This window comes from Coregonus clupeaformis, chromosome 20, assembly GCF_020615455.1.
Source record: "Coregonus clupeaformis isolate EN_2021a chromosome 20, ASM2061545v1, whole genome shotgun sequence".
Classification (NCBI taxonomy): Eukaryota; Metazoa; Chordata; class Actinopteri; order Salmoniformes; family Salmonidae; genus Coregonus; species Coregonus clupeaformis.
Genome location: NC_059211.1, coordinates 24,538,343 through 24,553,776, shown reverse-complemented (window position 1 = coordinate 24,553,776; position 15,434 = coordinate 24,538,343). Strand labels below are relative to the sequence as shown.

Here is a 15,434-nt window from a genome sequence, read left to right as displayed (position 1 = left end):
TGCTGATTGGCTGACAGCTGTGGTATATCAGTCCGTATACCACAGGTATGACAACATGTATTTTTACTGCTCTAATTACGTTGGTAATCAGTTTATAATAGCAATAAGGCACCTTGGGGGTTTGTGGTATTTGGCCAATATACCACGGCGTTGCGTCGTGTATAAGAACATCCCTTAGCCGTGGTATATTGGCCATATACCACACCCCCTCGTGCCTTATTGCTTAATTATACTGTTGTTAATGGTGTGGGTGTTTGGCGTGAATCATTTGTTATCCTCCTCTTTAGTAGGTGAGTCCCAGGGGGAATGAATATCTATTAGTAACAGGGAAACTCATTCAAACGTCATGGGAGGCCTGGATGATAGCAGGATGACTAAAGATGAGTCTATAAATGACTGTTTTTGTCTTGTGGGTGGATTGGGACATGAATGAATTGGTTTGTTTGTTTCATTTGAACGCGTAGGCCAATGTGTCCAAACCTCTCTCTCTCTCTCTGTATGTGAGTGTGTGTTTAGATGCGTTAGTAATGTGTTTACTCCCAGGTTTGTTTGTTTGTGTTTGCTCACAGAGCTGACCTGTAGTTGCATGGGGAAGTTGAAGTGCTGGATTATGTTTTTTTTAATAAAATGTTGCTTTTATATAACAGTCGGTCTCCCCACACATGCCTAATATGGCTGAGATGGCTGTCAGCATGGGGTAGAGTCACTTCATTAGATACAGGGCAGGGCTGATGGGATGAAGTTGGTTGACAGTTGTCAAAGGTGTGAGGATGCCATGTTTGAGGTCAGAAGGGTGTGTCTACCTGGATATTACTGTATCACACCTGAGTCAAGCAGAGGAGGATGGAACTCTTTGCTCTTTGTTGATACTGGTTGCTAGTTGTCAAGAAAATCTATCTCTTCAAGTATTGAGAGCACAGTTTTGTGTGTGTGTGTGTGTGTGTGTGTGTGTTAGCTACCCTTTCCAGAAAGAAGCCAACCTCCAGACCAATGTTCCCGCAAAAACATTTAGGCACTGAGCAAATTTCAGGTCTGCTGAGCGCAAACTTGAACGTTGAGAAAATTCTGTGCAAATTCCAGTGCGCGTTTACTGTGAACACTGAGGCTGTACCCACTTTAAGTTACAGGTTTAACAGTGGCCATGTAGGCTACGGTGGCTTTTTGATTGTAATGTAGGCCTACCAGTGGCCTACCATCACAAACAATGGAGAAAATGCATCCTATAACATTTTAACATGGAAATAGCTGTTCTATCATTCAGCCTACAGTAGCAGCCAATGTGTGGTGTTCAATGTAGGCCATTCCATGAGACTTTTGAAAAAAAACATGCAGGGCTTGACCTTAACCTGTTTATCCACTTGTCCTTCAGACAAGGAGGTGACTGAAAATGTTGTTTTTGATGCAAGAAACCCTTTCACAAAATAAATTATTATTATTCCCATTCCATTATTAAAGAGAATCAGACAAATTATGTTACCCTCTGCCTATTGGCTACTTAGCTTATTCAAGCCTGTCTCAAAATACAACACTGCCCCTTTAAGACCCCCCAAAAAACACATTTTGTGCTCTTGTAGGAAGCAATCACTCCCCTATTGCTGACTACAAATGACCTATTACTGGGCTAATAACTCACTAACTAGCAAAGGATATGAACAAAATGTGCACACGTGGCTACATGCAGCTCTCACTTTGATCTCAAAACAAGCGCATCTACTCACAACCGCTCATGCTGTAAACACAGTCCAGTTCAAAGTAAATGGCACAGATCCATATATGGCAATGGTCTGTTTACATATAGGCCTACTGCAGCTCTGATTGTTTATGCAGCACCGGTCTGTGTAGAGTACGGGCTGAGTAGTGCATGTCGATGCAATAGAATCCTACTCCGATGCGTTCTGCCTACAACAAAATCCTTACCACTGCTACACCTGGCTATCAGCAGAGCCTTGTCTGGCAGCGAAACAGTTAATTCAGCCTCATTTACTGCCTTTTCAAAAAACATAGCTAATATGGCTGACTTGCTTAAACAACTGTGGTTTCTACTGACAATTGAGATGTACAAACTATGGCATAAGGGGACGACGAGCAGATAAGAGGCAATCCGTAATTTCGATTAAGACATTAATGAGCGAGCTAGGATGGACGTAGTCAATATAACCATTTGTTCAGCACTTTTGAAATGTACAGCGACAGAATTCAGAACATGGGCCTACTTGGTGCGCAGTGCAGCTGAATCCGGTGCACCTACCATCAACAGCCCAAGACGAATAAAAAAAAATACGAACACAAGGCTTTATCGTTGAGATTTATACAGAAATGTTTGGCAATCGACTAGGAATGCCTTGGTGACCACTGCTCTAGAAAATGGAGTGAAGTTCAATCAATTCAATTCAAGGGCTTTATTGGCATGGGAAACATATGTTTACATTGCCAAAGCAAGTGAAATCTCTTGCTTCTCTCTGTTGGCTGATATTTCTGCATGGCAGTCTTGGGGCTACTGCGCGCGCACGTACGCGCACATTTTAGAGGGAACCTTGCGCCAGACCCTTTTCTGAGCGCTCTGCTATTCAGAGAATTATCATTAAGCTCTGCCAAACGTTAACTGTGGCTGCATTGTTCACTCAGGGAATGAACTTCTCGCACATAAAAAACCTGGTTACCTTGTAATCTAAAAATGGACGGCTTTATAGGCCTGGGTAGCTGGGCAGATTAAACCTTCGTTCAATGAATTCCTCTCTTTCTTTCTTGCTCTCTTTCTCTCTCTCACTCTCCCTCTCATTCACGCTTTCTTTTTTTCTCTTTGTCTTGTCTCTGTCTCTCTACAAACAATAGCATTGTATGGAGTTTATCAAGTGCAATCGGAAAACATTACTGGGTTTATCCTTAGCACATAACAATGAAGATAACTTATTGTATAAAGGTCTTTTCAAAGTGCCCTCTCCTTCATGCTCAGCACTCCAAGGTAGAACTTTTGAACTGAATACAGTAGCGTGTTAAAGTGATAGTGCTTTTAGTGTGCAAGGATACAATAGGTACAGAATATATATATCAGTCAAATGACTATTTAATTAAGAAACTCTAACTGGTGAGTGTGTGTATGTGTATGTGTGTGTTAGAGGTGGAGTGATGACATATGCAGCTTGTGAAATATACACCTCCTGGGTGTGTATCTGTAGGGGTATAGTGTTCTGCCAGGGTTTATCGGAATGCCTTGCCTGTCTGGAGCGGTTGGGTATTTTGGTGGAGCAGGTTGGGTCATGTCGCATTGACTATTCATCCATATTCACCTAGCTAACAGCCGAACAGCCTGCCTGGCTGACTAATACCTGGCTGCAATCAGTGTATGAGCCTCACAATAATCACCACGGTAGACTAATCACACAATAACAAGGCAATTTTCAACCAAATCATCAGCACACACACACACACACACACACACACACACACACACATAAACACTTATCATACAAACACGTCTTCAACAATACCCTCCACAACACACTGGCTCATAACCGAAAACAAATCTATTTAAATCCCCAGCAACAATAACCCACTTATAAACAACTCAATACCCTCATCTCATCTGCATGGACCATCTCAATCAGAGGCCTTCCCTACAGAGAGGAGCTGTTTATAACTCTACTTCATAGTTATTCACATCACACATCTCTCATACATCCAGTGATGGGGGGGACTAGAGGATCACACCACTGTTGAGGGCTCTTCACACACAATATTTATTATAATAACCCAGACAGATACATACCTAGCACAGAGACTTAATACACACTACCACTCAATATACAATCCCTGTGCTATATATCACTCACCATCCACTTTGTTGTCACTATGGCATAACTCACAAGTACAAAATAGGACAAAGCACAAAGAGACTGGTAACTGGGTTTTTATTCTGCAGTAGCTAACTAGTGATGTTTGTATAAGATGTTTTGACTGGCCCTGTTCCTGTGTGTTCTCCAGGCGACGTACCGTCCGTTCCTCAGACAGGTTCTGGAGGAGATCTTCCACCCAGACAGACCTGAGTGTCCCGACATAGAACACATGTCTGGAAGCCTTACTGACATGCTTAAGACTGGCTTCAGTATGTTCATGAAGGTGAGAGACTGAACCAACAACACACACACAGAAGTCACACACGTGAGAGGGCTATTTATCAAAGGGTAATATTTGGCTGAGAGCTAGGGGTTGATGGATATAGAGATTGGGCCAGAGGTTTATGTGTGTAATGCACTGTATATCCACCACAGACTCCTTTCAGCCAGTGGTCTGACTTCCCCACATCTGGTGTGACTGGCCTGTATAGAGAATTAGACTGGTGACTGGCATGTATAGAGAATTAGACTGGTGACTGGCCTGTATAGAGAATTAGACTGGTGACTGGCATGTATAGAGAATTAGACTGGTGACTGGCCTGTATAGAGAATTAGACTGGTGACTGGCATGTATAGAGAATTAGACTGGTGACTGGCATGTATAGAGAATTAGACTGGTGACTGGCCTGCCTGTATAGAGAATTAGACTGGTGACTGGCATGTATAGAGAATTAGACTGGTGACTGGCATGTATAGAGAATTAGACTGGTGACTGGCCTGCCTGTATAGAGAATTAGACTGGTGACTGGCATGTATAGAGAATTAGACTGGTGACTGGCATGTATAGAGAATTAGACTGGTGACTGGCATGTATAGAGAATTAGACTGGTGACTGGCATGTATAGAGAATTAGACTGGTGACTGGCCTGCCTGCATAGAGAATTAGACAGTTTCACTGAAATGAAGAACCATGCTCCACAAACAGACAGCCTACCAAGAAAGCCCATACCATAAAGGTCACTTTCTCTGAACCATAAAACCTCTATAGTAATACTATACACACCCTCCATACAGTAAAGCTTCCATATAAAACTCACTGACCATGGCACAGTATAACCTTTAACCATAAAACACATGGTTACACCCTTTAGTCTGTACCACAATGTACCTTCACTGTCTAGCTCCCTGTCTTCACTGTCTAGGGAACAACTCTCAAAAGACCCCATCTGTAGTTCCTTAGAGGTGTGTGTCTGTCTGTCTATGCTAAGGTGTGTGTGTTGCTGTTTTTGTTCGCTGGGTTCCTGTGAAGTCTTGTCTAGACAGACTTTGAGTCGTACAGACTCCTTGGCTCCTTTTCAGCTGCAAACCTCATGCCACTCTGATTCAGCCTGCTGAAAACAAAGAGGACACGTCTGTCAGTGGAACGCTTTTAGCTCACACATACATTTACATTTTACATTTAAATTTTAGTCATTTAGCAGACGCTCTTATCCAGAGCGACTTACAGTTAGTGAATACATATTTTTTTTATACTGGCCCCCCGTGGGAATCGAACCCACAACCCTGGCGTTGCAAACGCCATGCTCTATCAACTGAGCTACATCCCTGCCGGCCATTCCCTCCCCTACCCTGGACGACGCTGGGCCAATTGTGCGCCGCCCATGAGTCTCCCGGTCGCGGCCGGCGGCGACAGAGCCTGGATTCGAACCAGGATCTCTAGTGGCACAGTTAGCACTGCAATGCAGTGCCTTAGACCACTGCGCCACTCAGGAGTACATACAGGGAGTGTGTGGATGTGTTAATGTGTTTAAGTGAGTGAATGGAGAAATGTTACATTTTGTCTTCATAGCACCCCCTCCTCTCCTCTTCCCTCCTCCTTTCCTCTCCCCTCCCCTCCCCTCCGCCCTCCTCTCCTCTCCTCTTCCCTCCTCCTCTCCTCTTCCCCTCCTCCTCTCCTCTCCCTCCCCCTCCTCTCCTCTCCCCTCCCCCTCCTCCCTCCTCTTCTCTTCCCTCCTCCTCTCCTCTTCCCTCCTCCTCTCCTCTTCCCCCCTCCTCTCCTCTCCCCTCCCCTCCTCCCTCCGCCCTCTCCTCTTCCCTCCTCCTCTCCTCTTCCCCCCTCCTCTCCTCTCCCCTCCCCTCCTCCCTCCTCTTCTCTTCCCTCCTCCTCTCCTCTTCCCTCCTCCTCTCCTCTTCCCTCCTCCTCTCCTCTTCCCTCCTCCTCTCCTCTTCCCCCCTCCTCTCCTCTCCCTCCCCTCCTCCCTCCTCTCCTCTTCCCTCCTCCTCTCCTCTTCCCTCCTCCTCTCCTTTTCCCCCCTCCTCTCCTCTTCCCTCCCCTCCTCCTCTCCTCTTCCCTCCTCCTCTCCTTTTCCCCCCTCCTCTCCTCTCCTCTCCCCTCCCTCCTCCCTCCTCTCCTCTCCCCTCCCCTCCTCCCTCCTCTCCCCTCCCCTCACTCACTCATACACATGTATCAGACACTTGGTTGGTGCTACAGTGCAGTGGGTTTGTGTTGCCAGATGGGGGGCAGGTGTTCATACCGCTTTAAGGATGCACATGTAGATGCTGTGTACTGGTCTGCTGTTCTGTGTGTGTGCAGGTATAACTAATTCACAAATGCATGCACACGCATACAAAGACTCATACAGTACATACTGTATGTAGTATGAATACAAATGAACACAAAGACCCATACCCATCTGACCTACCACATTGCACACACATGTTCGGTCTGACATCCACACACTTGTGCATATTGATGAATGTAAACACACACACTCACTTACTTACTCACATACACACACACACACACACACACACACACAGGCTGCCTATTGTAAGACACATGTTGAGCCAGCCCAGGCAGACAGTCCTGATGCACATGTCCGGCCATCCCAGACCAGTCCCCACCCCCCTGCAGCTTTGATTGCACGGTTATTTTTCAAAGGCTGTTGTTGTGGTGTCGTCGTCGCTCCCCAGCCAATAGAACACAGCCATTATCTATAGGCCAACCAATCACACATAGCAGGCGCACCAGACCCCCTGACTCACACTCATGGACAAATCCGTGTGTGTGTCTGGAATGAGTGTTGTTTAAAGCCTTCATGCTGAATAGTCCCGCCAGCTGGGCAGTGACTCAGACCAGAGAGAGGAGAAACTGAAGGACAGAGGGGGAGAGAGACAGAGAGAAGAGAGAATGAGTCAGTTTATGCTGAACTGTAATCTGGCTCCACAGATTGCCTTTAGAGTTTCAGCTCACAAACCATAACATAACCTTCAATTATGATATGGTTAACTTGTGCCAATTAAATTACATGAGCTAATTTTGTCATGTTCTTTTCATCCCAATCCCTAACCACTCCCTAGGTGAGCCGTCCACACCCCAGCGACCACGCCCTGCTCTTTCTCTTCCTGGTGGGAGGAGTCACTCCCTCTGAGCTCCGCCTGATCCGCGAGTTAGTCTCCACCCACAAGCCGGGCACACAGGTGAGAGACCACAGCCATTTGCTCTCAACTCACCTGGCAGAGCTTGAATCGAACAAACAAAGCAAAGTAGGAGGATTTGGAGAGAGAGGGGAAAGAGGGTGAGGTGTAAATAAATCAGAGGAGAGGAGATGTGAGAGGCCAGGTGCAGTCTTCGCTGCTGTGGTATGGATGTGTTTTTTAGGCTACAGCTCTCCAGGTTATGGCTCGGTGGCATTACATAACACACTGTGATGGCTTTGTCATCAGTCTGAGTGACATCAAAAGAGGAGCTTGAGGATAAAACAAAGGGAGGGGACGACCACAAAAATCTGGGTGCTGAGTTGACGATGTTCCTTCATCTGCCCTGGAAGAAAGTCAAGAGTAGCTAGATATTATATAAACAGTCACTCACACACACACACACACACAGAGACATATTCTCAGGCGACAGACAATGGATAGTGCAGAAAGGAACTAATGTTATATACACACATAAGTGTACAGTCATTGTGTGTGTTTGTGGTAATGCATCTGATTGTGTATTGTGTGTGATGCAACAGACACTCCGACTCAACCACACTCTAAACATCAGTGTGTATTGTACGTTGTGTGTACATGGTTAGTGAACTGTAAGCCAGTGTACTGCAGTACAGTCTAATCCCTGGCTAGCTGTGTTAATGAAAGTCATGTATAATGGAGTTTAGAGGGAATGAAAGGCCTGAGCAGCATCAAAGGATGATGTCATGAATACATCTCGAATCAGAACAACAGAAGAAAGAGAGGCTCTTACTGTAGGACCCTCATCCTGCAGCCAGCGGCCCACACAATGTCTGACCTCAACACGCACTCCGACCCCAACCCATTCAGCCTGCTCGAGTTGTCTGTCTGCCTCTAGTAGTGTTCTGATAAAGGCTGCGTCCAGGAACATAGAGGTCCTCTAAGTCATTAATTAACCCAGATTTAAAAGCAGTCTGGACTAATGACACGTATGATATTTGTTCAAATACAGTTCAAAGTGAATAGCGTGGGGTTTGCCTAATGTAAGAACTGAGTCATTGGGTCATATACTGAATGTGGAAGGAAGGCACAACAAACTCATCTTTATCTGAATCAATTTGAATGATTTCTATGGAGAGAGTGTTGTGCCTTCTGTTCACATTCAGTATCTACTTATTTAAAGCAGGATGTCTACTCCAGTTGTCTGAACCAATGGTCTGAACACAACCAACTGTTGTCTTTGTCCTTTGCTGATTTAGCCACTAGCTAGTCTGACTCTCTATCCCAGGTGCTGGTCCTCTCCACCAGACTGCTGAGACCTACAGACGTCCCTGAGCTGCTCTTCACCACCCAAAGACTGGTGCCAGACATCGGTGTGTGAGCACGGAACAAGGACCACACACACACTCTCCACCGACACGTACCGCTGTCTGGAGAGGAGAAATTAGATGCTCCATTGAGGTTGTGTGGTTTGGTAATGGATTGGAGTCATGGGTGTAGTGAGCAGCGCAGATGTGGAGGTTCATACCTAAGACTAGATGATATAAAAACAGGATCTATTTAGGCTTTTTCAAAGGCATTCCTAAATGTATTCTTCAGTTGTCCCTTCCCTTGTACTCCCTAAATCACGTTTTAAGGCAACAATTAAGTGTTTATGGATTTATTCCAAACTGTACTGAATGTAAACTGGGGTAAAGAGGATTCTGTCTCGAAGCTCAACTTAAAACAGACAGATGACATTCAAATCAAGTTGCTTTAATATATATTTGTTTGAATTGAATCTGAATACGTTGAATAAACCTTGTATATTTGTGAAACTCATCCATGTGAAATGAAACGTTCTTGTGTTAGTTGGTTAGTGAGAGTTGTATTGTTCCGACTGTGGCGCTAACTGTCCTACACAATGTGTGAACTCATTACAGGTGAGAGTGAAGTAACGTGAGGAGTCTTGCTGGTTTTTATATTCTGGCACAGTGAAGAATTAAACCACTACACTGTCTAATAATAATAATAATAATAATAATATGCCATTTAGCAGACGCTTTTATCCAAAGCGACTTACAGTCATGCGTGCATACATATTTTTTTGTGTAGGGGTGGTCCCGGGGATCGAACCCACTACCTTAGCGTTACAAGCGCCGTGCTCTACCAGCCGAGCTACAGAGGACTGCATCGGGTTCTCCCCGAGAGAGAGCTAAGGCGTAGGACAGAGATGAGTGTGGAGGGCCTCTGTAGTACTGACAGGCCATGGTCTGTCCAGCAGGAGTCACCAGTTGAGTTTTACACAGTACACGTCACTAACTCTGCCCTGAAGCGTAATTTTTGTAAATGTTCAGATGGGTGTTTCACGTTGACTGGAGCCTGATATTCTCAGTCTAAAAGGACAGTAGACTACAGATCAAATCAGCATGAACTGTGAACCTCGCTAGTGACAGGAACTGTCACATTACCTTAGAAATGACGATCAGTCACGTAACTCTGGCAAAGACACCACAATGCAATCACAGTGACAACTGCCGTCAGTCACACCACCCAGGTTTAGGAACAGCACCTGAGGACGAGCCTGGACTATGTTCATGGGTAGAAATGGCGTGGTGTATTATGCTTCATTGTAGGTAATGTCTATGCACATACCCTCACCTATAATCCATATGTCTTTACCTGGTTCATACCTGGCCCGTATAAGTCTGTTTGTATTTTACTCATATGAGGTTACAAATCAGAAGACAAGAGTCATCATGTAATGCAATCATTTTATTTTCAAAAGTATAACAAATACAAGTAAACCATTTGGATTTCTTAAAGTGCATTACAAATACCTCCTACACCCCACCCAGCCCTGTATCCAATCCCTGCTGCCCCACAGTGATCCTGCCTTCCACTCATAGTTCACTACCATGATGTGCAGAATGATGATTTTGGCTGTTGTACAAGTAATGCACTGGGGAATTGGAGATTGTGACAGATGAGAAACTGAACAGTGAACAAACTCAGAGCTCTGACTCAAGTGCATGGCTTGTCTGACCATATCAGTGCTCTTTTAGCATTGCCATGCAGAGTGGCAGCCTGAACAAAAACAAAAAACTGTCAATTGGCGCCAGCTAAAAATACTCTGCGCAGTGTCCTTCAAGGCTTCTGTTGCCAGGAGAAGATGTCAGTGTTCACACAATCATTCAGCTCAAGGACCGCTCCTCTTTGTCCCTTCTGGTGGCCTGACATACCAACACCACCCAGCTGCTGTCCCTCATAGCAGATGTCTGCAGACTCAGTGAACAGTTTCAGACAGGACAGGAGTGACGGTGACAGACAGGCTGACACCTGCCCACCCCACAGGTCATTACCTCTGTCAAACAGTGACCTCGGTCAGAGGTCAAAGTTGAGCCTCCATTTTGTCTCTGCTTCTCGTCGCAGGTCAGGCTGCTCTAGCCATACAGAGGATTGAGTCCCCAAACGAGACCGGAATCTTCTGCCCTCATTTCTCCTCATTCAATTTATTTTCTGTAGCCACTCTGGACCACGTTGTGTAGTAGACGAACCCAAGGCCTTCTCACACAGAGGTGACCGTCCTGACTTTAGCCGACAGAGCCTGCTTGAAGCGCCTCTTCAGGTCCTGCATGTTGGGGGACTTGGGCCTGGGGATGAGGGGTGAGCGCCCCTTCTTTTCTGCTGCTCCAGTTGTGGTGGTGTGGGAGGACAGGGAGGCTTGGGGCTGCTGCTTTGCCATGTGGCAGCACAGCCTGTGGAACGCCTCATGCACCTGGCTGTAGTCCTCACTGGCTGACACCTCGTAGAAGGAGCAGCCCAGCGCCACCGCCAGCAGGGGACCCTGTTCGGCATCCACCCGCCTCATGTGCAGCAGGTCCGCCTTATTGGCCAGCAGGATGACAGGCGGCACGTTGGCCCCACCTGCGCGGGCCACCAGCTGGTGCAACTGGCCAATCAGGTCGAAGCTATGGCGGTCAGTCACAGAGTAGACCAACACCACGGCGTCGGCCCATTGGATGGAGCAGGTCACATGATCAGGGAGGCTGAAGCCGTTACCTGTCACCTGAGGAGAACATGGAGGAGATCATGGTTAGAGAACTGTTACATTGGAACCCATTTGGAACAGTGTTAAAAATACATTAACTTAATAAAATCCAACCTAGACAGACTCACAGCTAAGTGATTTAAATTCATGCCAGACCAAACATGTTCCCATCATTATTCAACAGGTATTTTTTTATGAATGGAGTGCTGTAGTCTAGTCAACCAGTGGGCTGTAATGTTACTCCTCTCCTGCTGAGTGAGTAAAGGGGGACAGGGTGAGGGTGATTGAGGAGCCAGAAGTGGGGTATCATTTACCCCTGGCTCAAACATCCTCTCCTCTGAATGGGAAATTAGAAGGCTAGACTAAAAGGCTCTGTACTTTAGTAAGAAAAAAACTATGCGGGTTTGGACCACTGCCCAGAGCAGGGATGGAAGAACTCCGAACAGAAAGCTCAAACTCCACATAGCCTACTATGGTTATGCGACTACTGTAAATACTGATTTAATCATTCATAAAACCTCACACTGATCACAGAGAGGCTCTGGTGGACTAGCCTAAATAATGTTGGTCTGTGGGCACTCAAACGCAGCGGTCTCGAGCGCATTTGGGAACGTAGCAAACGGCAGATAGTGAACTTACATCAACACCCGGCGTGTCCTGGACTTGGATGGCTGCTTGCTCTCCTCCGTCCACCTGGACCTCTCTTGAATAAAGGTTTCCTGCGTTTCTCTCATAGTCGCCGATAAAGCGCCTTGTCAGGAATCTTACTACCAGAGCTGGAATACAAGACCATAAGTTAATCATCATGTAGCCTATGAATTTATATCAGTTACTGAAATACAGTTGTCAAATCATTTAGTTCAACGGATTTGTCAATTTACCTGTTTTGCCAACTCCGCTGCCCCCAATCACCGCTATTTTGATAGTCCGTTTGGACGGACACTCTGGGGCCGCAAACTCCGCGATGGTTGACATGTTCTGGATCAGACGCATTTTGGCTAATTCCTTGTTCAGTTTTGAAGACGATGCAAAATCCAAATTGTATTCAGCTCTGTCAAATAATGTCTCTGAAGAAGGAATCGCTTTTATCCGTGGGTTATTTTTATTTTTTTTAAACACTCTTGTTCACTGGAACCAACCGTGTGAATACTGTGCACTCCAAAAGCTCGGTGGCTTTTATAGTGCCAACGAAATGCTTCACGCTGATTGGCTACTGGCAACAGCACGCTCGCTCGGCTCCCTGCGGCCCTTCACGTGGATCCGCGAGCCAAACACAAGGAGAAAAATAATGCCCCGTGCTACAGGTTGGTCAGTTCGGATGAATTAACAAAACATCCTTTATTTGACAGAAAAAGTGTTAATAACTGCTGTAGAGGGGCTGGGGCGATAGTAATTGTCCAGATATATGTAATCTTCAATGACATGGAGCTAGGAACGCAAGCATTTAGCTACACCCACAATAACATCTGCTAAATATGTGTATGCAACCAATAAAATGTGATTTGATTATTATCTAAACCACGTGAAATGGTAAATGAGATTATAGGATAATTATTTATCCTAAATAGAAACCTAACATCCAAAAAAGTAATTTAGGCATTAAAAAATTTAAAGTTAAAAAAGGAGCATATAAGTATGATTGGACCACATGCACACATTTGCACATCTGCAGGAGTCTAACACATCACAGCACAATAGGCTTCACAGCAAAGTAAAAATGTATTGTTTAATAGTTTTCCTATTTAGAGATGCATTGACTGTAATTGTCTGTATAAAACATGCACAAAAACATCCAGGTAATTTGTGTCTGTCAGTCTGCATGTGCAAAAGGACTGGGAAGATGATAGCTGTCAGTTGTTCAGTGGCAGCCATTCCCTGTTGTGTAAATGGTATTTAGCCAGTTCCTATGTACTTCTTGGACTGTTGTGGTGAAATAGATCCATGCTTATGGTGGTGGGTGTGGTGTATTGGGGTTGTGCCGCAGATCATCATGGGAGTTGTGTATGTGTTGATGATCACTTTCAGATAAATGGTTGAACTGAATTCCTGTCTCCCGTCTCATCCTTATTTAATTGTTATAAATACGTGGTTATGAAACCCGTGAGACATAACAAAAGATTGCAGACGAGTATTCTTTGAGTATGACAAAAAGTATGAAAAATGTATGCACTCACTAATTGTAAGTCGCTCTTGATAAGAGCGTCTGCTAAATGACTAAAATGTAAAATGTATTCTGAACCTACAGGAACTTTTCTGTCCGGAAAAAGTCGGATTTAACAAGTTTAAAACGGTTATTTTCCGTGGTACAGTCTAGGCTAATGTTAGCACAGTGTATTGCTAGCAGAGGTAAGTAAGCATTTCACTGTTAGTCCTACACCTGTTGTTTACGAAGCATGTGACAAATCAAATTTGATTTGAAGTGCATAGTCGAGCTAGCTAAGAGAGAGAGTTAGCATCGTCATAGACGGCAGAAAAAGATTTGAGACGGACGTCGGAGTAGGAAAACAACATGATTAAAAGGGGAGGAATATACAGTGAGCAAAAGAAAGGACATTTATTCAACAGTGAAGACAAACTTTGTAATTAAAAACTGAATGGATGAAACGTTAGTGAATGAAGATCACGTGACTGAGGAAAATATTGCTGTGGTTGAGGACATCATTGAAGTGAGTGACAATCAGGAGCCTTTTGAGAAATAAAAAATGGCTGGAATTGTTGGAAACATTGAACAGTTTGATGAAAGTATTGAGCAATATACAACGGGCGGGTCTAATCCTGAATGCTGATTGGTTAAAACCGCATTCCAGCCGGTATCTATTCCACAAATTACTACCAGCTAAATCTATTACATTAAAATGCCTATTTACACTGTTCCATCTGACTGCGCAATCCACTGTCTCATCAACCCAGTCAGGCACTTTATAAACGTCATCTCCACTATACAAAGCATCTAGACATTATCTCACATTTGTTTTAGACTAACTTTTTGTTTTCAACAGTGGATATTTGTGTAAACCTTGCTGTCTGTCTCCGACATTTGCAACACTGTTTCAATATTCAAATTCGATCTCCTGCTGTCACAGAGTATTGAACGAGTCGGGACGAGACAGAAAGGCAGGCAGCGTTTCTCGGCCGGTCGAAATCATGAATCAGCTGGAATCATTTTTATGGATACAAAAAAAAATGTCAGTTGAAAAGAGGTACAACAAAATGCACCTAATTTGCAGTCTTTCCATCTTCAGTTTGAAGTGATTGTGTTACTGTAGCTGTGTTGTTGGCTAGCTCCTCTGAACAACAGTGTCCTGACGAGTGAGCACATTCTCTATGCCAGACGAAATCGCGCCTCATTAGCTCATTGTTATGGTTGTATCCAAATACATGTCACTTGAAAACAGCTTAAACAAATGCAAATGAAGCTACTTTGCTGTTATTCTGGCAGAACTTTTTGACTAAATTGGCCGTAGTTGGCTGGCTAGCAAGCAAGGGATAAGAACGTTCCCAACCAGTATGGCAATAGAACATTTAGAACGAACGACTGGGTCGCGTCTATAGATACTGAACGACTGGGTCGCGTCCATAGATACAGAACAAAAATAACGAATGACTGGGTCGTGTCTCTAGCAACCATAGATTTGTGTCGGGGCTATATCTTGTGGAAGGATGAAATAGTACGAATAAATTGATCAAAATAACGTTTTTAATGAAAATATGTCAATAATTATTTGAATACACTACCGGTGTTAAACAAATCAAAATATATTTTATGTTTGAGATTCTTCAAATAGCCACCCTTTGCCTTGATGACAGCTTTGCACGGAGTGAAGCTACACAAAAGAGACTATTGACTGAAAGTAATCTGACCTTGGCAAAGGCCATTGAAGTCAGTGTGTCTATGGAACTAGCTGCTAAAGAGGCTCAGCAGTTGAGTTAATTAGGAAAAGTACACAGAGTTGCAACTGAAAATTAGAGACTTCAAGGCACATGCTTCTGCTGTGGCAAAGCGGGACATGGGGCATCTATGTGCTGGTGTAAGGACATGGATTGCTGAGAATGTGGTAAAAAAAGGGCCACATCGAGCAAGCCTGCAGAAACCAAAAGAGCTCAGAGAAAACAAG

General features: G+C 44.7%; 2 protein-coding genes across 2 annotated transcripts in view; one reads left to right on the top strand and one right to left on the bottom strand.

The window, feature by feature from the left end:
- LOC121533302 (sec1 family domain-containing protein 2) overlaps positions 1 to 9,110 on the top strand; it is a 148,407-nt gene extending 139,297 nt beyond the window's left edge. The window contains exons 7-9 of the mRNA XM_041839116.2: positions 3,982 to 4,116; positions 7,194 to 7,313; positions 8,578 to 9,110. Coding sequence (XP_041695050.2) covers positions 3,982 to 4,116; positions 7,194 to 7,313; positions 8,578 to 8,670 — 348 coding nt within the window. The 3' untranslated portion in view covers positions 8,671 to 9,110. The remainder of the gene's footprint in view (positions 1 to 3,981; positions 4,117 to 7,193; positions 7,314 to 8,577) is intronic.
- Positions 9,111 to 9,398: 288 nt separating this feature from the next.
- Positions 9,399 to 13,349, bottom strand: LOC121533303 (ras-like protein family member 11B). The gene is made up of 3 exons (XM_041839118.2): positions 12,201 to 13,349; positions 11,959 to 12,095; positions 9,399 to 11,337 (listed from the first exon to the last, which is right to left on the bottom strand). Exons 1-3 carry the CDS (start codon positions 12,310 to 12,312, stop codon positions 10,837 to 10,839), a joined length of 750 nt encoding a protein of 249 aa, XP_041695052.1. The 5' UTR covers positions 12,313 to 13,349; the 3' UTR covers positions 9,399 to 10,836.
- Between the last annotated feature and the right edge of the window lie 2,085 nt (positions 13,350 to 15,434).